General features: G+C 36.5%; 1 protein-coding gene across 1 annotated transcript; it reads left to right on the top strand.

Moving 5' to 3' along the window:
- The first annotated feature begins 355 nt into the window (after nt 1–355).
- plxnc1 (plexin C1) lies at nt 356–26,245 on the top strand. Its single transcript, XM_048155246.1, has 31 exons — nt 356–1,559; nt 1,743–1,868; nt 2,035–2,169; nt 2,684–2,781; nt 2,954–3,062; nt 3,154–3,313; nt 3,413–3,524; nt 3,609–3,702; nt 3,902–3,940; nt 4,670–4,803; nt 5,212–5,391; nt 5,848–5,956; nt 6,107–6,277; nt 7,028–7,177; nt 7,293–7,395; nt 7,482–7,583; nt 8,417–8,520; nt 8,606–8,647; nt 8,746–8,870; nt 11,197–11,395; nt 11,504–11,650; nt 15,449–15,617; nt 15,802–15,902; nt 18,576–18,651; nt 22,264–22,298; nt 22,748–22,843; nt 24,527–24,693; nt 24,821–24,971; nt 25,043–25,183; nt 25,266–25,340; nt 25,648–26,245. The coding sequence occupies exons 1-31, from the start codon at nt 657–659 to the stop codon at nt 25,750–25,752; spliced, it is 4,458 nt and encodes a 1,485-aa protein (XP_048011203.1). The 5' UTR covers nt 356–656; the 3' UTR covers nt 25,753–26,245.
- The last annotated feature ends 391 nt before the right edge of the window (nt 26,246–26,636 follow it).

Below are 26,636 nucleotides of genomic sequence, written 5' to 3'. Positions count from 1 at the left end.
CAGGTAGATATGACAATAGATAGCTAGAAAATTTAAGTTTCACCAAAGATCAGACCTGGCAAATTGGTAACACTTTGCAGTGTCCTTTTTTACATATATCTACTTACCATAGTGATAACAGTAAATTATGCATAATTACATGCAACTAACCCTAAATCACACCGAATTTCTAACCCTAACCCCATTTAGGCCTAATTAATATTACTCAGTAGGCTACTTAAATATATTAGTGTAAGAAAGAAAACCTTAAAATAAAGTGTAACTGGCTAATTGTTCTATAAATATAGGCTAAATCTGTTTTTATTCCACAAGGGTGCAGCAGAAACCAAAGAACTGCACAGACCGTCGCTAAATTAAAACTATTAATCTGTTTGCTGTCAATAAAATTTATTCAAGAGAGTAAAGTCTTCTTCCTGCCTCGTATTTTCTTTTGTGTTTGATCATGAAAAGTGTTTGATCATTATTTGGTATCTTAACTTACAAAACATCTAAATGTCGCAATCAGGGTTACAGATTTGTTGGTGTGTTGCGCGGAAGTCATCTGGCATCTTCAGAGCAGCTGCTTTCACTTCCATCTTCACCAGTGGACTCATCTGAGCACAGTTGATCGCTGTGACAAGATCTCTAAACATCAGCTGCTCGTTCAGACATGCAAGATGAGAGGATACTTAGTTGGAATACTTGTACTTTTGAAACATTGCATTTGCGGTGATGTGGTGAACTTTGATGGAGACATCAAGGACTTTGTAGTTGGTAAAAGTAAGTTGTTCCTTCTTACTGACCATCGACTATATCAGATGAGACTCGATCTTTCTGAGGAGAAGAGGAAGGACATCAATAATGCCACTCATCAAAACAGAGTCAACATTCTGGTGCCTTTTGATGACAACAACACCCTGATAACCTGTGGGACATTTAGAGATGGATACTGTGAAGTTCTTGACCTCAATGACATTACAAAGAGCATTTACTATGAAAGTGGTATATCTGTAGGACCAAAAAGACCAAAAAATAAATCTATTGCGTTCATTGCAGGTCCAAGTACCAGCAGGTACCTTTTAGTTGGGAAAAAGGACGATGAAAAACCTCCGTATCCTGTTGTTAACTTGTGGAACACTTTACAGTCTCAGTTTCGGGGAATTTTCAACAACATAGAAGAAGGAATACACCCCTCCATTCAGAGCACCGCGAGCGATGTGGAGTTTGTTGACGGATTCCAGAGAGTTTCGCCCTCAGAGTCGTACTTGTTTCTCAATGCAAAGATTGACTCGGAGAGTAAAGTGCTCGTCCTGTGGATGGACAGCTCTAAAAGAAAAAAGATGGACATCTTCAAATCCCTACAGGCTGCAACGATACAGTGCTGCAATGATAAAGCTCGTCCAGAGCTCGTCGCCTCCACCGTTATTCCCTCAGTGAACGGCGTTATTTGGGCAGGTGTGTTCAGTGCGCAGAATCAGCAGGATCCGGAGAACACCGCGCTGGCTCTGTACGACATCAGTACAGTTCGAGGCCGAGTGAAGGGTTTCTGCACTGCTGGTGACAAGATATGTGGTTCTGAGGTGGGGTAATCAGCATACATGTTTTCAATATACATGCTTTTTTAAACTGTTAATTTAATTTTAGTTATATGAGTTATGGTTTGAGTTATGATTACATTTAGGCTACAATATAATATCTGTTGCATGACAAAACTTAATTTCACTATTCACTCAAGTCATAATAATTTTATTTTTGTGTTTCAGAGTGGTAAAGCACTTCAGCCGCTCTCTGTGGTGTTCAAGTACAGCTCAATGTCATCAGTGGCAGCAGTTAGAAAAGGATCCTGGATTGTGATGTTCATAGGAACCAGTGATGGACAACTGATAAAGGTCTCCTTTACCTCTCTCCTACACACGTGCCTGTATTTTCACTAGTCTCAATGAGTTTTCATTTCTAAATATCTGCCCACCATTTCCATTTACACCTCCTGCTCCATGTTTAGCTCTGTATTTGAACTATATAATTCACCCTTTGTTTTTCTGTTTGTTCTTCTAGTTGATCTTGGATGAGAAATTCACACCGGGCTGTTCAACAGTGCTGTACAAATCTGCAGATGAACGAGCAGTGCTTCCCAGAATGCACTTTGATCCAGAAGATTTCAAACATATTTACATTGCTCTGAGGAGAGAGGTGAGGTTTAGAAATATGCAATCAATCAATCAATCAATCAATCAATAAACCAGTCATCAATCAATATGTATTTATGTGTGTAGAATTTTAAATAAAAATATGAAATAATGAAAAACATATGGACTGCATACACAAATTATGATACTTAAAAATGAGAAAAAAATTAGGATTTTTCAAAATAAAAAATGCTGTGAATAAACATTTTCTGAGTTTACTTTCAGCTTTATATTTTTTCCTTGTCAGTAATGAAAAACTGAATGAACTATTTGTTAATAGTCCTTCATTGTTCTTACATTTTCTGTATAGTTTCTGTATATGACATTTTAATAAGAGAAAAAAGATTCTTAAAATGTTTTAAAATACATGAATAAGTAAACAGTATGACAGTAATACTGCTTTGCAGGAAAAATAGGGATAGTTTTTTTGTGATCAAATTTTTATTGTCTTTAGATATAGCAAAACAACTAAATCGAATTTGCATATTTGTCTCTTTCTGCTCATGTTTCTGATGTAGCTCAGAAGAGTTTCTGTGGTTCAGTGTAAATTCAGCTCTCTGAAAGACTGCAGAGCTGCTCTGGATCCTCTCTGCGGCTGGTGTATGAAAACACAGAGGTCAGCCTGCCTTTATCACATGTCTTTCCACACATCACACATTATATCTGCTCTAGATTACACCATCACCTAATATGCCTAATGGTTCAGTGTTAAGTTCATATCATATGGACATGATGAGAAGTGTGCAAACAGACCTGTAGATGATATATCGGTTGATGTTTTTATCTAGATGTTCTACTCAAGATGAATGCTCAAATACTTCATGGGTGTCCATCCCAAAAAACTCTCTTCAGACGCAGCTGCTTTCCTTTCAGATGGAGCAGAATTCTTCTAGAAAGGTAGAGGATCATTATCTAGAAGAATGAATCATAATTTATGAATCTAAGAAATAATTGATATGACTACTCTTTACTAACCTCTCCTTCACAGATTACTCTACATCTTTCCTTGAGTCTGGAGAGCACAGGAAATCCCGTCTTCTCATGTTCCTTCATCACAAGAAGTGTGAATCTGTGTGACGGGTCTGATCCGACTGCAGTTTTCCCAAACTGCTCCTGTAGTTTTTCTGACCAGCTACTATATACTGGAGGTTGGTTCTCCTTCAGTGATGTTTTATATGTGCTACAGCATTTCTATTGTCAGAATATGATTGTTTATAATCATAAACATTTGTTGGTAATCTGTTCAGGTTTAACAGTCTCTGCTGCAGTTACTATTGAGGATCAGAAGATCACAGAGACGCTGACACTGAGGAACTGCTCCAGTATCACAGATAATTCACCAAATGCTTCTTATACACAGTGAGAAAATGCAGTTTAAAAGGGTTTTGAAAGACTACTTTGAACTCTTATTTTAATAATATTAAAAATATGAATTAAATACAGGTGTGTTCAGTGTATCTCATCTGGGTGTCAGTGGTCCTCTTCCTCACAGCGTTGTGATTGGACACATGGACCTGGACCGCAGTTACTCATACAGGTGAGACAATAACCAAACAATCCAATGCTTCATTATATGCATATTGTGAAACAGTATAACATTTATAAAGATTTGAGATTATATTCATTCATTGTTAATAATATCATTGTATGATCACTGATATATCATTGTGTTGACTCAAGAAATCTGAGGAAGTAAATGATCCGCTCAAAGTTCTCTCTCTTTTTCTACTCTTTAGGATGCATGTAAAAATCTACTCTCTCAGAGTGTCTACAAAGTAAGTGTTACTGATTAGGAACTCAACTTCACAGAAAAGAGTTGTTTTTTCATTTTGTTCCTATTTCAAATGAATATGACATTACAAGAGCCTGAGGATTTTGTTTCTTTTTTGAGGAACCATTTGCTAATAAGTGAAGTTCCTAAACATAATTTTGTGAGGAGTGAACCCATCTAATCGTTCAGTTAACTGCCGGAGCATGTAAGCAGCCATTCACCTTGCTCCGGCATAAGCTGTTTTTGCATCCCTCCACCTCCCCAACTCCACCAACATTTTGCTACTGTACTCATCTTCTAAGCATTAGTAGTCTCACTGGGGATTATATCTAAGCTCGGGTTGAAGCTGCTTCCTAGAGCCTCTCCATTGCAGACAGCAAGATAAACTCATTTAACCTTAATAGTGTAAAGATTATATGGGCAAACAAACTTGTAAAACTTCTTTTAAAACAAAAGTTGCTTTCTTCTATGTCATTTGAGAAGTCAACGATTTGTCACAAACATCATGCTTTTTAAATTATGTATAATATATTATTGATTCATATTTACAATTGTATTTCATTAATGCAAAATTTATTATTATTATTTATAAAATGTATGTAATAAAAGTTACCTTTTTTCTTTTTATTATGCTTTGGACATATATGGATTGGATATTATTTTATTTATTAATTTATTTATTTATTGCTTTATGGCATTTTTTTTACTGAGTGCAACCTTTTGTGTCCTGTAGGAGCCAGAGATTCTCTCTCTGGAGCCCAACAAGGTTTCCTTCCATGGCAGAAACAACGTTTTACTAAGAGGAAAGAACCTGGAATCTGTCACTAAAATCCGTATTCGAGGAGATCTGGACTGTATTCCTAAAGAGTGAGACTCTGTGTGTGTGTGTGTGTGTGTGTGCGCGCACATGTTTTTGTGACACATCAGGACACAAATTTGTATAATGACATGGGTATGACATAGGTATTACAAGGAGAGGGTGACTTATGAGGACATTACCCCATGTCCCCATTTTTCAAAAGGCTTATAAATCATAATGAGTTTTTTTGAGAAATGAAAAATGCAGACAGTTTCCTGTGATGGGTAGGTTTAGGGGTAGGGGTAGTGTAGGGGGATAGAAAATACGGTTTGTACAGTATAAAAACCATTACGCCTATGGAATGTCCCCACAATTCACAAAAACAAATGTGTGTGTGTGTGTTTAGTCATATTTATGAATGTGTGTAGACTGACATAAATGATACTGTGTATCTGTGCATGAATGTTTCCCTTCAGATATCCAGTATTTGATCGCTCCAGTGACACTTTAAGGTTCCACATTCCTCCCAGTGGAACTAAAGGAACAGTGAAAGTGTGTGTTGTTACTCCTGACGACCGTTGTCATGGTAACAGCATCATCACTTACCGTTCCCAGCCCAGCTGCACAGGAATACAGCCCACAGTCAGCTGGAGAAGGTAAGAGCTTTTCAGACCACTGGAAGATCAGCTTCCAAATCACATCAGTGCCTTAAGATGACAACTGCACATTTCAATTCTCATGCTCATGGTAATCTAATGACATAAAGACCATTTTAATCATGAAATTCGCAAGAATTCTGTTTATATGGAAAATGAAGGTTTGCAAAGTAATAATCTACTGATATACTGTTAGAACAGATGTGAGATGGAAAGAAATGAAATCAGAAATGAAAGTCATTAAGTAATTTCATACGTGTTTCATAATTCTGAGAGCTGGAGTTTACTGACTCACATGTGACCTTAGACTAGTCTTGTTTAAACTGTTAGAAGTTTAGAAATAACAACCTGTTTGCTGACAGCAAAGCTGTTCTTAATATTTAGTATTACTGTCTAAAATTGTTAATATCTCTATAATATATATTTTAATGCATATTTTAATATCTCTTCATTCAGAGGTGGAAGGAAGATTCACATTCAGGGAAGCAATATGGAATTTGTTGAATCAGTTATTGTCCATTCCTCTAATAAAGTGCTTCAGACACAATACAGCAGAAGCTCAGGGGTAAGACGTGTTTATTACTCCTGCAGTAACTCGTAATATGTAAAATAAAAATAATTATTGGCTTGTCTTTGTCAGTTTATGCAATTTTATTGTGTTTTATTGCTGACACAGAGCTTCACATCACATATCTTCATTGTCTGTCTTTCTCAGGACATGTGGTTTCACTCCCCCCATTATGATGGCAGTGGTCTGTTTAATTTGTCATTCAAAGTTGGGAACTCCACTGTGGACTGTGTGGATTATTTCTCCTACAAACCTGATCCAGAATTCACTGGATTCACCACTGTACAGGTGGCCAACTATCTACAGGTGAACATTCAGGTGAGTTTAGTGAAACAGTGAGTTTAAAAGGTTAGTTCAACCAAGAATGAAAATTCTGTCATTAATTACTCACCCTCATATCGTTCCACACCTGTAAGACCACAAATGAACACAAATGAAGATCTTTTTGATGAAATCTTAGAGCTTTCTGTCCCTCCATAGACAGCTACACAACTACCACTTTGACGTTTTCAAAAAGTTCATAAAGAGATCATAAAACTAATTCATATGAATTGAGTGTGTTAGTCCAAATTTTCTGAAGAGACACGATCACTTTATATGATGAAAAGATAAAATTTTTATTTACATATATACATTGATCAGCAAACATACACAGATGCTCAACCAAACCGGAATGGTGCACAAGGACAAACCTCTTCTGGAAGCTCAAACGTGCTGCGTATCCAGTGAGGTTCATTCTCGTGTGTTACGCAGCACATTTGAGCTTCTGGAAGAGATTTGTTTTCATTAAAAATATCTTAATTTGTGTTCCAAAGATGAACGAGAGTCTTACAAGTTTGGAACGACATGAGGGTGAGTAATTAATGACTGAAATTTCATTTTTGGGTGAACTAACCCTTTAAGATGTGCAGTGTACAATCTGCATGTTTTGGCATGCGTACCTATTTTTACCAGGCCCTGGTCTTAAAAACTCTCAGAAAATATTATGATTGTGATCAATCAGTGTTTTTGCACATGAGCATGTGAATTTCACAATCTCCACACCATCCTACACTTTCTCTTTCTCAGAAAAAGGCAGATGAATTGCATTTGAGTATGAGTGATGTGAATGTGACGGGTTATCAGGGAGATCGGCAGTATCAGTGTGTTTTGGAGAAGATTGAGTCCAATGCCGTTATCTGTAGGATTACAGGGCAATCAGAAGTGGACACACTCGATGTGAGTCTAAATGTTAAATATACTGTATATGTCTACTAAAATTTCTTGTTAATTAATTATTGAACCTTGCATATTTAAAATACAAAAATCTTCCTTATTTTACTATTATTTTCAGATAATGGTTGGGGATTTTTCTAAACACCTTGAGCCTCATAGTAATATAAAATACTTATACATCCTTGTGGCACTGGTTCTGCTCATAATTCTAGGTGCTGTTGGTAAGTGTTTTCAGATTTACCTCACATATATATATATACACATTAGTCCTGCTGGGAATAATATGTGGTTTTGCTCATCTGTCTAGTTGGAGTGATTGTTCACCGTAAGAGCCAAAGACAAATGAATGAGAGAATGAATAAAGAGCTAGAAATGCTGGAAAGCAACATCAGAAGGGATATACGACAAGGTAGGACATTTTTGAAAAGCTGGTCTTTATGGTGTGGTGTTTGCGAAGGCAAGCATCACTGTTCCTATTGCTCATACGAATTGAATAAAACATAAAACATTTGCGAATAAATCACAGTTTCCATACCATGTGTTCAAGAATACAAAATTGTAATTTTTTGGCTGCAAATTGACAGAAAATATCTCTAATAAAATGGAAGGATCATCTCTGGTGGCACTTCTTGTAAAATCTGCACATTTTTGCACACATTGATGTTTTCCATCAAGAGTTGAATTCATCTTCTTTTTCAAAAATGATGTTTACGAATATTAGGACCTCTTCGCCCATTCAAACATACGTACCTGTCGCTCTCCTCAATTTTTCTGATCACATGATCTGTTGAGGCAAAGTCACATGACATTTTTTGTTGCACATCGAGAAATTTATTTGATAAATGTGTTCTTCATAGTTTATGCATGTCTTCTTATCATTTGAGCACATTTTTAGATTTATGTGCATCTTGGCGTTTCCATCCAGTGATTTTTTTATGCAACATAGTAAAATTAGCTTAAAATAGGAAGATGGAATCATCGCTGTAGAGACTTGGAGTGTTTTTATTTATTTATTTATTTGAGCAGCTGAGTAGCAACCACATACATTTGCAACCACCCACAAAACAAGTAGCGCATTTTGCAGGCAAACACTTTTACTGTATTACTGTAAATTACTGAATATGTTTTGCTGAAAACATAAAATGTTAAATCCTTCAATGCTCACATTGTCATGTTACTTATTGTTTGATGTCTAGTTGTGTGTGATTACATTATGAATTTTTGTTTCTTTGTTTTTGACAGGCTTTGTTGACTTGCAAACAGAAAAGGCTGAATTGATTGATAATGTTGGAGCCATACCTTTCCTGGATTACAAGCACTTTGCCTCAAAAATCTTCTTTCCTGAGGTTTATCACTTTTTGGTTCATATTTACTTTTGTAAATTTACTATATGTGCTTGTTTGTTTAATATATATTTTCTTAATTCTCCAGGCTGGTACTCTGGCAGCAGTCATGGTCAGAGACATTGGGCAGGTAAGATGCTGCAGTATCTTTAGCTGTATATGAAGTATGAACATATCACACTGTAAAAATAGATATTTTATCTATTACTGTCATTTTTTCGTGGTCAGGATTCTGAGCAGACAACTGTTGATGAAAAATGTCAGGCTTTTGCTGCGCTGATCAGAGATAAACAGTTTCTCAGTTGTTTCGTGCATGCATTAGAGGAACAGAAAAACTTCAGCATAAAAGACAAGTAAGTGCTTGACGCTTTGAGCACATTCACATTCTCACCTCTGTTTGAACATGACTTGATAAACTTGGTCACAGGCTCTTATGTCTATTTTGAGGCTCTTTTTTGGTGTTCGTTGCTTAGATGTGTAAACAGAGATAATGTTTTGTGCCATTATAAGAATAGCTCTTCTTCCTCTGTGAGGGAAGTCAGAAGTATACAAGTGTCCACCCTTAAAGGATTAGTTCACTTTCAAATTAAAATTTCCTAATAATTTACTCACCCCCATGTCATCCAAGATGTTCATGTCTTTCTTTCTTCAGTCGAAAAGAAATTAAGGTTTTTGATGAAATCATTCCAGGATTTTTCTCCATATAGTGGACTTCAATGGACCCCAAACGGTTGAAGGTCAAAATTAGTTTCATTGCAGCTTCAAATCATTTTATACGATCCCAGACGAGGAATAAGGGTCTTATCTAGAGAAACCATCGCTCATTTTCTTAAAAAAAAAAAAAAAAAAAAAAAAATAATAATAATAATAAAAAATTATATAAGTTTTATCCATAAATGCTCATCTTGAACTAGCTCTCTTCTTCTTCTCTATTAGAATTCCGGCAGTATAGACACTGCTAAGTGTATTACTGCCCTCCACAGGTCAAAGTTTGAACTAATTGTTATATACTTGCACTAGCATATTGTATATGAGAATTTAATTCAAACTTTGACTTGTGGAGGGCAGTAATACACTTAGCAGTGTCTACACTGCTGAAATTCTAATAGAGAAGAAGAAGAGAGCTAGTTCAAGATGAGCATTTATGGTTAAAACTTATATAATTTAAAAAAAAAAAAAAATCAAAGTACTTAATTGGCTTGATGGGTTTGAATAAAATATTGCTTAAACATATTAAAAAAATCATTAATACAAATAATTACAATATACACCAGCACCAACTTTTTTCCTTTAAAATATTGAACTTAAATAAATAGATAAATAAATAGTTAAAAAAAATTAAAAAAAATCATGTAATGTGCTCAGGATTTTTAGTTTCAGTTTTAAAATACTTTATTGGTCTGATGGTGTTAGATTGAATCTCCATGTCAGAAATATTGGATCCAACCTCCCGTCAGAAGAAATCTGTTGTTTTCAAAAACAGTCAGCAGAGTTTTGTCTCATACCCAACATCAGTAACACTGTATTTTGACTGCTACTCAAATTTAAATTATCAAAAAATCTTCTATTAGCCTCAGAGGTTGACAGAGGAAACCAGTGAAGACCATTTAGCAGGAGATGAAGTTATATTGATAAAAATGAGCAGGGTTTATCGAATAATCTTAGTTGCATGTGTTTGAATGCATACACTTTGTCTGACCAGCACAAATCCAGCAAGTGTTGTTATACCAAACAGCTTCACAACAACATGACTGAACAAACAGTCATGTTGTGAACAAACGGTTCACAACAAACCTTGAAATGGAGACATTCCATCTTATCTCTTATTGTCAAGACAAATATTCCATGAAACCCCACAATAATGAGATTAAACTACAATAGCAAACACCAAAAAAGCAAGGAAAATTAGTCATGTAAAATATAAAAATATGATGAATGGCATAAATGAGTATGTGGTAAAGAAGATCAATTGATAAGTAATATAAATGTATTAAAGGGGACCTATAATGCCCCTTTTACACGATGTAGTATAAGTCTCTGGTGTCCCCAGAATGTGTCTGTGAAGTTTCAGCTTAAAATACCCCACAGCTCATTTATTATATCTTGTTAAATTTTCTCCTATTTGGGTGAGCAAAAACACACTGTTTTTGTGTGTCCCTTTAAATGCAAATGAGCTGCTGCTCCCGGAGCTTTAAGAGGGCGGAGCTTTAACAGCTTGCGCTTCAGTTGCTTTGCAACAACAAAGCTGGAGAATCTCACGCAGCAAAAATGACGATTGTCAGTAACAAAATGTCGATTGCTTAAAAGTTTTTTACTTAAAAGCAACAACAAATAAATAAATGAAGAACGAATGAATGAACAAATTAAGTATATTAATACAGATAATTGCAATATACATTGGCGAGATGGTTTTGCATAAAATTGCAGTTTATATTATAATCAAATCCATACAAATAATTGCATTATTAGTAAGTGGACATTTTTAAACTGTGGTACAAATAATCCCAGAAGTAGTGAGTATCAAGCAGAAGTTGCATTGTAATTATAAATGTGTCTGTGATTCATAACCGCCAGTAATACTGTAACTGATCTCTTTCACTGCACTCAGTGTCTCTGACCCTTTGTCTACTCGTCTTGTTCCTCTCTTTATATCTCTCTTTCTGTTCCTCTGTCTCTCAGATGTACAGTGGCGTCTCTATTGACTCTGGCCCTCCATGGAGACCTGCTTTATCTCACAGAGGTAATGGAGGATCTTCTGCAGAGTCTGATGGACCAGTCCAGTAATGCAAATCCAAAACTTCTCCTGCGCCGCACAGAGTCCATAGTGGAAAAGCTTCTTACCAACTGGATGTCCATCTGTCTGTACGGCTTCCTCAGGGTCAGTCCAAACATCCACTTAAACGTGGATTTATAAAGTGCATGTTCTCTTTAACTACTCATGTGTACTCACATGTTTATGCACAAAATGTGTATGTTTCTTATATAGGAATCAGTAGGACAGCCTCTCTTCCTGTTGGTGTCAGCTCTGACTCAGCAGATCTCTAAAGGGCCGGTGGATTCAGTGACGGAGAAAGCTCTGTACACCCTTAGCGAGGACTGGCTTCTCTGCCAAGCACAGGACTTTGAGGCCCTGGTCAGTATTTCCTCTTTTACAGGTTATTTTATGCAAATGAGGAACTGCTCTCAAAATTATGGAAAGTACTAACTTCAAAAATACCTTGCTGTAATTTGCAAGCCACATTAACGTTTCAATAGTTCCCCTTATTCATTCTTAACTCACCAATCCTGAATTTTTTTATTTCAGATATTTTGTCCAGCGATCAAGCTTCTTGCTAGCTGTGTACATTTTAAACCTCTTAGGTTTGCTCATAAACTTCTGCTTTTTTTGCTACCCTCTTCTATCTATCATTAAACCACATAAGACATCCTGTAACTTTCCGTAACTTCTCTTCATTGCACAACATTTCAACACAAGTTTGTGTTGCTTTTCTAAATGTGTACTTCTTACACTTTGTATTAATTGTTTATTGTGGGCCATAGAGATTTTTATTACAGCATTTATTTGGTTTCTGACATTTTCTGTTCCTGATTCTTTCCTGACCTGCGATTCTCAAATTGACTGTGATTGGATGGCTGTTGTTTAGTGGCTCATAAACGCTTGAGTAAGCAAGAAAAGAGGAAAGAATAATGACAGTATGTGGACAGAATCATGTGACCAGGCCATCTTCCCCCAAAAATCACCAGTGGCCTCTCATGGTTTTGACTTGTGAGACAATTGTGCTTCTGCATTTTGCCTTCTGCAAAGGATATCAGGTTTGCACAAGCCTTCCTCTCACAAAACCGGATTGTACCTGTATTGCCAAGCAAGTAACTGGCATCCCAGCAATTTCACCATCATTTCACCATCTCGGTTTACTATAGACTCGAATAGTCCAGCTATGAGTAACCCACTTCTAGCCAAAATAACCTTGAATTTGGTTACATGTCGTTTTTGCCAAAATAACTTGCGAGATGTATGATATTCCATCATGTAAGCAAAGTCAACCGTGAATACAAGGAGTTTGGTTTCATTTCTTTGACATGGCTGGACGATTAATCAAAAAGTTATTGTTCAGAACCTCAAACCGATGTAATTTTCCCATGTTGGTTATTTCGTTTTTTTAATCCTGTTAATACTTTCCCCTTATTTTCCCGCATGTGTAGTCATGTGACTCTGCCCTGTCCAGTCAGCAGCATGGCAGCAACATGGAGGCGAACTCAAACACTGAGTCACTGACAGCCTAAATTTTGCCTTGTTTTAGCCTAGACATCAGGGGCCATATTCACAAAACATCTTAAGGCTAAAAGTAGCTCCTAACTTGCCGATTTAGGAGAAACTCTTAAAAATAATGGGCGTGTCAGTCCTAATTTTATGAGTCCTAAATTTTTGCTCTAAGAGTATTTCACAAAGCATTTTATCTAAAACTAGCTCCTAAGTCTGTAAAACGTTAGGAGTAGTCAAGAGGACTCCTAAGTCACTAAGACCAAATCACAAACAGTCCTAATTCACCCAAAGACACTGTACACCAATGAGGCAATAGCGATAGAGCCTTGGGTGCTGAACCTTCATAAATGCAATACATTTTGATTTATAAATTTGAATCTACGATGAGACGGCAAAAAAAAAAAACTTTAACAAATAAATAAACATTGTCTGATTACCTGTGGCAAAGGTTTCACACTTACAAATGATTGAATAGATAAATATATATATATATATATATATATATATATATATATATATATATATATATATATATATATATATATATATATATATAATAAGCGTATTTGGTGTGCCGTCCAAGGGGATGGAGGGCTCCGAGCTTGGAATTTAGCCCAAACCCAAAGTTCTCCCCATATCCCCAGCCGAGAGTGAGGGATGGGGTGGCGGAGGGATGCAGAAAACTTGTCGAAGTAACTATAGGCGAGTCGGCTCTCGTCTGTGTATAGATTCCTCCTCTTGAGCTGATTAGAAAGACTGTTCGAATGTGTTTCTCCCAAATTTTGTTTATAAAACGTAATTTGTCGCTTGAATTCTGCATTCTGTTGAGATGCAGACATCCAAGAGGTGGACTATTAACTGTATATACTAGTTTAATTAGTGACACTTAGCCTACATTTTCAAACCTTTAATGGCAACAATATGGCAACATTTTATTTTGACTTTGGCAACATTTTTATTAAAAAAGATTTATTTGAATAGGGCAACATTTGTATTTTAAAACCATTATTTTAAAGGGTTAGTTCACCCAAAAATGAAACTTCTGTCATTTATTACTTACCCTCATGTCGTTCCACAAATTAAGATATTTTAGTTGAAATCCGATGGCTCCGTGAGGCCTCCATAGGGAGCAATGACACTTCCTCTCTCAAAATCCATAAAAACATATTTAAATCAGTTCATGTGAGTACAGTGGTTCTATATTAATATTATAAAGCGAGGAGAATATTTTTGGTGCGCCAAAAAAGGAACAAAATAACGACTTATTTAGTGATGGCCGATTTCAAAACAATGCTTCATGAAGCTTCGGAGCACAAATGAATCAGTGTATCGAATCATGATTCAGATCGTGTGTCAAACTGCCAACGGCTGAAATCATGTGACTTTGGCGCTCCGAACAGCAGATTCACTTCGAATCTTCCTGAAGCAGTGTTTTGAAATCGGCCATCACTAAATAAGTCGTTATTTTATTTTTTATTTTTTGGCGCACCAAAAATATTCTCGTCCCTTTATAATATTAATATTGAACCACTGTACTCACATGAACTGTTTTAAATATGTTTTTAGTACATTAATTGATCTTGAGAGAGGAAGTGTCCTTTGCTCCCTGTGGAGGCCTCACAGAGCTATCGGATTTCAACTACAATATCTTAATTTGTGTTCTGAAGATTAACGAAGGTCTTACGGGTGTGAAACGGCATGAGGGTGAGTAATAAATGACATTATTTTCATTTTTGGGTGAACTAACCCATGGAAACATGACACATCATTCTACATTATTTCTATGATTAAATCGCTGACTCTTCCCCCATCAGCCAATCACTGTGTGTATACTCCATAGCAACGAGGTCAACCCCGCCCTTACTCTTAGCTTAAGACTTCAGTCTATTCCTTAGTAAAAGTTTGTCTCAGCAGCTTTGTGAATAGGTTTTAAGAGAAAACTCTTAGCTAAGAACTTTTACTGCTATTTAGGAGAACTCTTAGTGGTAAGATAAAATGTTTTGTGAATACGGCCCCAGGGCTGTGTTTGCACGGCTATTAGATGCTTGCTGGGATTCCTCCAAAGGAACATATTTGTGTCAGAAAATGGTCTAACTCATAGTTTGAAACTGTATTCTGCCCTATTATTACAGTGGAAAATGCAGTGAAAAAAAAAAGAAGAAGTCTTTAAATGACATCGTAGCCGGGAATCTTATGCAACAGTGCATTTCTCACTAGGTCCTGAAAAAACCTGCCATTCTAAGTAATTTATTTTAGGTTGATACAGCATTTTTTTTTTACTTTAAGCTGACAGTGCTTTTTAAAAAGATATAGATATTTTAGGTCAGATTATTTATTTCCCTGAATTAGCCATAATAGTTGACTCATGTAATGAAAGTGTCTTTATACCTGATCTATCATATAGATAAACAATCAGAACACCCTCTAAAATAGGCTAATAGAAATGTGACAAGTATATAAAGGGAGAGATAATGTGCATTAATAAGCTTATTAAATATTTTGAGTATTTACAGCTCCAGTGATATGAAAGATGTTGACTCTGACTGCTGAGGACATTATGAGCAGAATATGATTTTAAAACTGTTAAGATATTTATGTGCAACATTTGTAATTGGTAGTTCTTCTTTAGTCATTAAATCATTTTGTTCATGTTTTCTCCCCCTGTAGAAACTGAAGGTGGTGTTTGCTGTGGGGACTGGAGGAGAAGTCAGTGAACCCTTAGAGGTCAACGCACTGACCTGTGACACAGTACAGCAGGTCAAGGAGAAGATCTTACAGACCTTCCAGCGAAAGTTTGGTTTCCCCTACACACAGCAGTTCAGGGATATAGAAATTGGTTAGTAAACTCTGTTTATTACTCTTTTAGTGATGATTATCATAATATTTCCTGAAACTTCCTTTGGGTTAAAGCTTATGGTCACAATTTGTGCTGTTAACAAACTGTTGTTTCAGTTGCCAGTCGCACTACCCGCAGAACTAATTCCTTTTTGATGTTTCTGTTCTTTGTTGTGCACTCACAGAATATGAGAAGGAAGGAAAGTTTGTCATGCTACAGGAAGTCGATGAGACCTCAGAGATTCGAGGGCATGTTACCATGTTGAACACTCTAAAACATTATAAGGTGAGTGCATCCTCTTTTTATTTATGACTGTTTTAATGCATTTTAAATCCTGCTGTCTGGTTATAAGAGCTGGGAGAATTAGGAAGTAAGCATTTGTTATCCCTGGATGGAGCTCTGGACAGAGTTAGTCCAGGAAGATTTGTCTGTCTATGGCTGGTCACTGTGTAACACCAACTATCGCAGCAAGCCTAATACCTACATTGAAGATGAGCCATATCTAGAGAATATCATTAAGGCAAAGTTCTTTTTCGCTTTTCACTTAGAGGTAAAAAGAAGTTCGAAATACCTTTGCAGCGATATACTATTAGCAAACATCCTGATTTCATTCACACTGTTGGGAGCAATGTTTAGATGAATATGTAAATATGTGCTGTATGCTTTTCTCTCAATTAAAAAAAAACACTCAACAACACTGACAGCAGTGCAAAAACAGCAGTTAAGAAAGCATCACTTTATATGGATGTGGGTATGTTTGCATGAGCTACAATTCGGCACTCCAGCCACCTCAGGATTATTTATATAGCACTTTATACAGCAGATTGCTTTAAAGCAAGCGGCTTTACATTATTAAACATGAAAAACAGTGTCAGTGTTTTTTTCAGTTAGAATTACAACTTGTACTATAAAGCAGTTCTCCAGTTCTACAGACGTCTGACCTTGACAGACTGAACTGAAGAAATGAACAAGAAGAAGATTTCCATGTCAAAGAAGGTGTGTCTAAGCACACACCTACCTATTACATTATCACCATGGACCAATAGTAGTTTGAAGGTGTTTACCGACCAGAGTGAAATTTTCTGGAATGTTCTCTTTGGCAAGCTGTTTCGAACTCCCGAAACGAACTCCAAACGAACTTTGTTTTGGGCTGATTTTGGTCAAAATGACGTTACACCAGTTTGTTTTTCAATTTCACTTTAAGTGTATCAGGGCCTTTTAAAGTCCCCCCCATAGTCAATAATTTCATCCTGTAAAACTCATCTTTGATAACCAAAATGACATATTTCAATGTATTTTTCCTGTGAAAAAAAATCTTCATGCCTTAAAATAGCTTGAATGTAACTACACCCTTGCTTCATTTAGTATACGCATATTTATGAATATGCTAATTAGCCCCGCCTCCACTCTCTTGCATAAGCTCGTAGATCAGGCTCAGTCAACATACTGAGGTAAACGCTGCACAATGGTATTACTTTTTACAATGTCAGAAACACCAGTGATTTCAAACCGCGTTTTTATGGTGTTGACTTATGAATTTGCATATGGTTTGCCTTAAGGTATTTTAAAAACACCACATAGACATATAAACAACATTAATGGTGCCTAAGAATGCTTTTTCACAAGATGTAATATAAGTCTAAGGTGTCCCCTGAATGTGTCTGTGAAGTTTCAGCTCAAAATTAATTTTTTTAACTGCCTATTTTGGGACATCATTAACTATGCACTGATTTTTTCAGCGCGCCACCCCTTTAATTCGCGTGCTCCCTGCCACACGAGCTCTCGATTATATTACAGCACATTTACAAAGTTCACACAGCTAATATAACCCTCAAATGGATCTTTACAAGATGTTCGTCATGCATGCTGTATGCATGCTTCGAATTATGTGAGTAAAGTATTTATTTTGATGTTTATATTTGATTCTGAATGAGTTTGAGGCTGTGCTCCGTGGCTAACGGCTAATGCTACACTGTTGGAGAGATTTATAAAGAATGAAGTTGTGTTTATGAATTATACAGACTGCAAGTGTTTGAAAATGAAAATAGCGACGGCTCTGGTCTCCGTGAATTCAGTAAGAAACGATGGTAACTTTAACCTCATTTAACAGTACATTAGCAACATGCTAACGAAACATTTAGATAGACAATTTACAAATATCACTAAAAATATCATGCTATCATGGATCATGTCAGTTATTATTGCTCCATCTGCCATTTTCGCTGTTGTTCTTGCTTACCTAGTCTGTTGATTCACCTGTGCAGTTCCAGACATTACTGGCTGCCCTTGTCTAATGCCTTTCATAATGTTGGGAACATGGGCTGGCATATGCAAATATTGGGGCGTACACCCCGACTGTTACGTAACAGTCGGTGTTATGTTGAGATCCGCGTGTTTTCCGGAAGTCTTAAGAAAGAAAGAGAAAGCAATGGAGTTTGAAACTCAATGTATGTCTTTTCCATGTACTGAACTCTTGTTATTCAACTATGCCAAGGTAAATTCAAATTTTGAATCTAGGGCACCTTTAAAAACTTGATTTTCACCACAGGGGGTTTTAAAGTGTTGGGCACTTTTAAATAAAACTGTTAAGGTAACCACCCTGAGCACCCAAGCAATGCCCTCTCAACCACCCCCCAAAAAAAGAAAGCAGAAGTCTTCTTCAGAAAATGTACAAATATAGGCAGATAAAGAATTTCTATATAAAATAAAATGATAGTCCTCTGTGAAAAGAAATTTGAAATCAATTCTGTCTAACACAGTATTTTTATGCTCTGAAGGGTGGATGTTGGCTTTATTCGATGTGTTTTAGACTGACCTTTCACTTGCAAAGCTTGTGTCACAAGGCCAAATAAACCCAGATTAAGCTAAACTGTTGTGTAAACCCATAATAAATCCATAGACTACAGCAGCACAGTAGTACTTTCTGAGATTTTCAGAGTTTGTGCTTTTTCCATCCAGGTTGGAGATGGAGCATGCATTAAAGTTATCACAACAAGAGTCCATGCCCCATTGAGGACTCAGACCAGTGTAAAGGGTGAGTCATATCCCTTTGAATCATTCCCCAGCTCAACTGAAGCAATGTTGTTGATCCTCACAATAAATACATTTAAGTTGGTTGCATTCTGAGTGTAAACTAAACGTGGTTGATAGCTCATATTAGAAGTTCGCTAGAAACAAGCGTTCAGCTCACCGCAGTACTGTAGCTTTGCAAAAACCTCACGCTACTAAAAAAAACCTTCAGTATTGCCACATATAATGTAGATTAGGAGTTCACGAAACTATTGCATCAGTTAGGAGAAGATCAATTAAAGGGATAGTTCAGCACAAAAATGACAATTCTGCTATCATTTACTCACCCTCATCTCCTTTCAGTCAACCCGTAAGACTTTCTTTCTTCCTTTTAAAACAAAAGAAGGATTTTATCAGAATATCCCAACTTAATTTTGTCCATACAATGAAAAGGAATGGTGACCACATTCTGAATGAGTCTGAATATGTTCCTCACACAAGCTATCATATGAAAGCAGAAGACATGAATATAGTGTATAAGTCATACGAATTTCTTATGATGGTTTATGGTGTTTTTTAGAGCTTGACATCCTCTGGTCTCAATCCACTTTCATTATATGGAAGAGAGCAGCATCAATAGTCTGATAAATATCTCTTTTTTTGTTTTCCACCAAGGAAATAAAGTAATATGATTAAAGTAAAATAAACTTGTAAAGTAAAGTATAATAATAAAGTAAAATGACCCAAGGATGAGTAAATAATGAGAATATTAGCATTTTGGGATGAACTGTCTCTTTAAAAGGAACCAAAACTGCTCAGATAACATTTGTATCTGTGCATCTTGTCACATTGAAGCACGCGGGCTAAATTTGGCTTTGCGTACAGGAAGTTGTGGTATCAGTGTCTTCACTGTCTTTGTATTTTTCATGCCATGTCCTACATCTGTCAGTGTCAGAAATAACAAGCTGTCAATAGTATTGACAGCTTGTTATTTCTGTTAGCGCTTTATAATGAATGTCATTAAGTCACTTATAAACATTTTATATGCTTAGATCAGTAATTGCTTTATATTCAAAAATTAAAGGTGCTAAAGAGGATCTTTTTGTCGACTGAGAAACCAAAGTCTGTTAGTGAGTTTTTGAAATGAGCGCATGCGTAAGAACAACCCCCCTACTTCACAGCTCATTTCGAGGGAACGCCTCCCAAAACTCGTGCACGAGGATTGGAACACAAGTGTTTACCACCGGCATTCGCTGTGTCGTGTTAGTGGATTCATTATGTCGGACTCACCGCAGGTAACTCATAATCTGCAGTTGTTACTCCTGTCTCCTGACAAAAACATTGCATGCGGCGCCTGTGGAGTGTGGAAAGTTACTGGAGAGCGCAGCTGCGCACGTCTCTCATAAGGAACGTCATGGCAGTGATTGACAAGCCAGAGGGCCAATCATTTACGCGATGATCGCGTAAACGATTGGCTGATGTTTTTAAGGCCCTACCTCGTGCACAGATGATGTATATTAATATTATTACTTTCAGTGCACCTAATAAATAGTCTTTTATCAGTTAGTAAAGACAGTTTCAAGTAATATTGCAAAAATGTATAAAACAAAACATCCTCTTTAGCACCTTTAATATAAAAAAATCAATGACATTTCAGTTTGAACATATATTACAGTTTTTTTCAATTGCTAACATACAGTTGTCCAATCTGTAGTCACATTTTCAAAACTCTAAACACATTTATCAGAACATCCCTCTGTTGTGGTCATACCATCAACACAATTCATGTCATTTCCACACAAAATGCAGTCAATTAACACATTTCTAAAATGCTTACATTTTCCTTTCATATAAGCTTAACCCATACCAAAATCATGGATCTTTCTCATCTTATTTGCAAATGCTTAAACACAGCAAGTCAGAAATTAAATCCTAATGTTCCAATCTTTAAATATAGGATAAAACCTATACTTTTGCAACAACAGCAGTACTGGAAAAGTACTGGAAAAAATATAAAACAAATACTGAAACAATTGATAAGCATTTTTAATTAGCAGATCACTTAAATGTTTAGAAATAGCAGATTCCAGTCTCAGTTGGAGGCAAAGTCAGGTGTTGAAGTTCTTTTCATTACATGGACACACAGTAAAATAGGATTCTTTGAATCGGATTTGTTCAGTGTGGATGAAGAACAACACAGAGGAGCAGAGAGAAAATAATATCTGGGTAAAGGAGAGGAATAGATGAAGGAGGAGAGAAAAAGTTGGATCAGGACAAGTGAGAAGAAGAGGTATGGGAGAGGAGGAAGAATGTGTGCTGGATTGAGCATCTCTATGGTTTTTCTCCTTACACATGAACCTATGAAAGCTCATTTCTGCCATGAATAGAAAATAAAAAAGGTAATTGTGACTTTTTATCGCACAATTCTGAGGAAAAAAAGTCAGAACTGTGAGATGTAAACTCACAATTGCAAAATAAAAAATATTTTTGATGAAAAAAGTCACTATTACCTTTTATGCTTTTTTACTCTGTGGTGGAAAAAAAGCGTCCATAATAACCAAAGACCATGTATGTTGGATTTGTTGTTGATCAATGGCAGCAATTTCATGTTTTCATTTCAGTAAAATCTTCATACTTCAACGATTCCACTACCACTGTTCCATATTTACAAAATATGTGGTCTGCATAGGGCACTAGCTACCAAGGGGACACCATCCCAGCCTCTTTGGGGGAAACATCAACACCACACACCCAACCCCAGAAAGAGATTTCAACCAAGGGGAACTGAAGTTCTGCATAGGAGACACATTTGACCAGTGTCTGCCATGAGCAATTCTGTTACTTTCTTCTTCTTCTCTTTTTCTACTTTACATTCTATAAAATAATGACTCACTTCTGTTGCCGAGAATGCACACATTCAACACTCAACCAAACATGTAGAATGGCTTACATGCATTATACTTGAAACTGAATTTTAAAAACTATGGATTTCATATTTTCTGCAGGTAGAACTGAAACATGACAAGTAATGCAGTTTTCATAATGCCATCAACTGTTAATATTTTGACAGTCATTGCGCTTTGATTGACTATATGTTCACGTTGGATAGAAAACTAGTGCTAGTGACAGAACGACTCTATTTTGAATCAGGTTAGCGGTGTTGTGAAAGATTTAGTATGTGTTGAAAAAGGTTTTTAGCATTTTGAAATGTAGAGTTTGTGTTTATTTAACAAAATATGGTTTTGGGCAGAAAATTAACTATTTGGCTAATTGTGTGATGTAGAAGTGTTCCTGTGTTAAGAGTTTAGAAAAAGTACTGTAAGTATTGGTAAACGCTTGTTAGCAATTGAAAAAAAAAACTGTAATGATGCGTTCATCATTACATAATATAAATCAAGGTCCAAGTTTTTGCAAGGTGTGTATGAACACTGTTTGTGTGCATCTACATTGTGCATGTTTGGGTGTAGACATGATGTGGGCATTTCTAGTTCTCGCACAAACCCACTGTGACCACACCAAAGATTCAATAATGCAACACATCCTTTTGTGCAAAGCCCAATGATGCATAAATGTAGGTACAATACCAGCTTGACATTGCTTATTTATTTACTAATTACCATTGTGTTTTTTTGCACAGATGATGAGAACTTCTCCATCAAGTACTTCCATATGGTGAGTAGCCATGTAGGGCACTTATACTTCTGTATAACGTCTGTTTTGGTGTGTCCATCTCGACACAACTAATAATATATCAAGTAATGACTGCATTGTGTTTCCATGCACGGATCAATGTCGAGAGTTCATGGGTTATATCTAGTTGCCATCGTCATGACACTGCAGTGAAGTGAGCGTGGGTGTGTGCTAGTTTCGATTTTGCCATCTTCTTCCTGCTCAGATGAGAGGAAGTGCTTTTAAGTGAATCTGAACATATAAGATTCTCTGTGCTGTTTATATTGTTAAAGATACACCAAGCATTTTGCCTCTTTTTATAATGATAGACACAATAGCTTAAACATTTATACTGTCGGTACACATAAGAAGACATTGTTAAAGAACTTTAATTATATGCAAATACACTTTCAACAAGTAAACCTAGTAACCTGGCTTTTTGGTTGGTCTAGGTTGATCCGGATATCGACACAGACCTGAGCAAACATCCTGAGAAAAAAGCATTAAAATTCAAAGAGATGTACCTCACCAAGCTGCTCTCCACCAAGGTGAGAATAACTGGCACATAGAAGCATTTTATTGTATATTGTATAGATAGATGTATAGACAGACCCATGAACAAATAGGCAGATGGACTGACAGACGGAGATGTAGATACAGACAGACATACATGAGGAAAACAGCTTATAAATCATATTAAATTATGTTTTTGAAAATGTAAAAATACAGAAATGGTTAGAGAACATACTGCAGGGCTGCCAACTCTCAAGCATTCAGCGTGAGACTCATGCAATTGACACTGTTTTCATGCTTTCACAGCACACATCTATTTTCTCATGTGATGAAAAAAACATTGCGGAGCAAAGATTACACTGACAACGCAACAACAGACAATTATATGAAACAAAGTCTCAGTCACACAAGTGCACTTAGGGCGTGTCCGAATCCACTTTTGCTAGTTTAATGACAGGAAAAATGGTCTGTGCACCCCATGGATGCATGTTGTCCCTATTCTCTTAATGAGTTATGGGTGTGTTTTTTGGGCGCAACATGCAATAAACCAATCAGAGTCTCATCTCCCATTCCCTTTAAAAGCCAGTTGTGCTTGCGCCATGGCGGATTCGCTATTTACATGGCAGAATTTGCAAGTGGAAAAACTGAATGCTTTACTTGTATGCTTAAAGGTGCTCTAAGCGATCCTGGGTGGAGTAACTTCCTGTTGACGTTCGAAGTGTTGTCAAACAAAACAGACGCTAGCTAGACCCTCCCTCCTCCCCCTCCCCTCCGTGCTTCCTGAAACAGTCATGAACGCGCATTTAAAATCATTCTTGTCGGTTATTGGCTGGAGCGTGTTTATTATGTTTCGTGGTCCAGGCTGCACCAGTTTGTTTTTATTGCCATTTTCGGAGCTTGTGGTGACTACAGAGACCGCGTTTTTTTACAGTGTGTTCAGGGGACAGGCAGCTAGCGGATAGTGAGGAGATGTTTGCTGTATGTGACAAAAAATGTTTTGGCCTAAAAACGCGTGACATCGCTTAGCGCACCTTTAACTTTAGTAGTTATAGCACCAAATAAACATGAATGAACATCAGAAGGTATGTTGAAAGATGCAGTACAGCTTAATGAAATGCATCATCATGTCTCATGTATCATTCAATGAGTGTTTCAACCGCAGAAAGATGTGAATGTTTTATTTAGCTTGTGAACAATACGTCACGTAAAGCCATTCAATGGCCATAGCATGTTAGCTAGAAAAAAAAAAAAACCTCTAGAGAGGAGCATTTTTCTAAATATATGCACTATATTACATTTTTATTATATTTTGCTCTTATATCATTAAAAAAACAACATAATTATAAAAAAAAAATGCTTTATATTAATTTCTTAAGAATTAGTTGTTAAGTTTAACCTTTAATAATATTAGCTAACAGGCTAACAGCTATAATAACCTGCTAACAGGTTTCCCTGTTTGTTTACAGCATTAGTTGAGAGAGATTTGTTTCCTTGAGAAACACCTCTGTACCTGATATTTAGCCATATGAATTGATATTCAATTAAAATAAGAATTGAATAGCAAGCTTATGAATTGAATCCCCCACATTTTTTTCACTCCAAGCTAAACTCGAAAAAAAAACATTATGACTATGAAACGAAACCATAAAACATGAAAACCCAATTTGTGTGTGTGTGTGTGAAATATATATGAAATATGTTCTCGATCTGTCCACCAGGTGGCAGTCCATTCTTTTGTTGAGACCCTTTTCAGGAGTATCTGGGGTACATTGCCCAACGGCAGGGTTCCATTGGCTGTCAAGTATTTTTTCGACTTCCTGGACGTACAAGCAGAGAGAAAAAAAATCTCAGATCCAGATGTTCTCCACATCTGGAAAACAAACAGGTGCCGGATATAAAACACCTTCATTACGTAGCTCCACTGATCACCTGACTACCAAATGCCTCAAAAGTTTTAATATCTTTTATATGTTAATGCACAACTAAAATAGATTTTCAAACCTCTCTATCAGCCTCCCGCTCCGTTTCTGGGTGAATATCCTGAAGAACCCTAACTTTGTGTTCAGTGACATGGAAAAGACGCCTCACCTGGACGGCTGTCTGTCCGTCATCGCTCAGGCCTTCATGGACTCCTTCTCACTAGCAGATCAAAACCTAGACAAGGTAACCACTGAAACCTAACATGGAGAACTGTAAATATCACAAATATATCTGACTCTCTTATTCTCCTACAGTATTCACCAACCAATAAGCTACTCTATGCCAAAGATATCCCTCAGTACAAACAGGAAGTGAAGTCGTACTACAAGTTAGTGAAGGACCAGCCTACGATCAGCAGCCAAGATTTGAAAATGTTTCTTCAAGATGAGTCAAAGGTACAATTTGTCAAATGCTAACTAGAGATTTAATGAAGCATCTTGATGGAAATGCTTAAAGTTAATTTCTCTTCTTCACCAGAAACATCAAAATGAGTTCAATGAATCTGCAGCTCTGCGTGAACTCTACAAATACATGCTCCGCTACTTCAATGAGGTACGAATCCTCGCTCATCGACTCTTTAGTGCATTCATGGCAGTTTCACAGGACAATTTCACAGGATTTTCAGGCATTTTGAAGCCACAGAAATTCTATAACGGAAACCTATTATGCCACTTTAATGAAACGTGACAACACTTTCACATCCTATTGTAGTTCAGGATGTTCATAACCTGTTTTGAAAGGAGATTTGATACTGCGTATATCACTTGAAGGTTGGGTGGCCACAATTCTCAGATCATTTAGGATTCAGTTTAGGATTACAATAGCATAACTTTTTCTTTTTAATACTTGGGCTCTACAGATTTCTCAGAAGCTGGAACAGACAGACGCCCCCGCTAGCCTGAAAGAAGACATGCACAAAGTGAAGGAGCTTTTTGACAACATGAAACGAAGTGGTTGGAGCTGAAATTCCAAATGTTGTTATTCAAATGGGTACACTGCATTTTGTTTGTTTTTAAGCTGGTCATTAAACTGGAAACTGGAATGCCATCATCAGCCATATAATAGGAAAGACAGACTCACGTCTGTCTATTGGACACTGTAGGGACCAAGTGAATGTACTGTACATTGATGAACTAGAGTTTTAGAGAATCTCATCACGGAGCTTATATTGGACTAACACTGAGCTGTCTACACACTGTATCTCAGATCTATGACATTGTAATGCAAAGCAAAGCAAAGCAATATGGTTTGATTTTCATTTTTTTCTTTCTAAATCATGTATTCTTTTACTACAGTATCTGCCTCTAATACATTAATCTGCCAGGTCAAGCATTGTACATTCCTCCTTTGTAAAATCTTTTGAAAATAGAAACAGTATATATATATATATTTGTAATTTGCTGTCCTGGTCTGCACTATACTAATAAAATATGTGTAGTTTTATAAAGAGATACTAATTGCGCAACAGTGTGATCACGGTTAATCTGTGTTCTTTTGTCGCCCTCTATTGGTCACACTAGTTATTATGTTAAGTTATTAAAGTACAGCATTTATGATGCAATATGAGCTTGCATTAAACGACAGTGAGACAAATTAGAGACTACAAGTGGGCCTGTAAGCACCATACATTTTGGTTCGTGTATGTGTTTTTTTTTTTTTTATAAAATATGTATTGTTTGATTAACATTCAGAACAATATCAGCAAACAAAACATAAAATAATGGGTGAAATAACTGGATAGACAGATTCATTATAACTGTCTTATTGATTAGTGATTATTCCATTTCTAGAAAAATAGAACATAAAAATTTAAAGAAATTGCAGGTTTTATACGACTATTTATGAATA

Source organism: Megalobrama amblycephala, linkage group LG14, assembly GCF_018812025.1.
Source record: "Megalobrama amblycephala isolate DHTTF-2021 linkage group LG14, ASM1881202v1, whole genome shotgun sequence".
Lineage (NCBI taxonomy): Eukaryota > Metazoa > Chordata > Actinopteri > Cypriniformes > Xenocyprididae > Megalobrama > Megalobrama amblycephala.
This window is presented reverse-complemented; position numbering and strand designations above follow the sequence as displayed.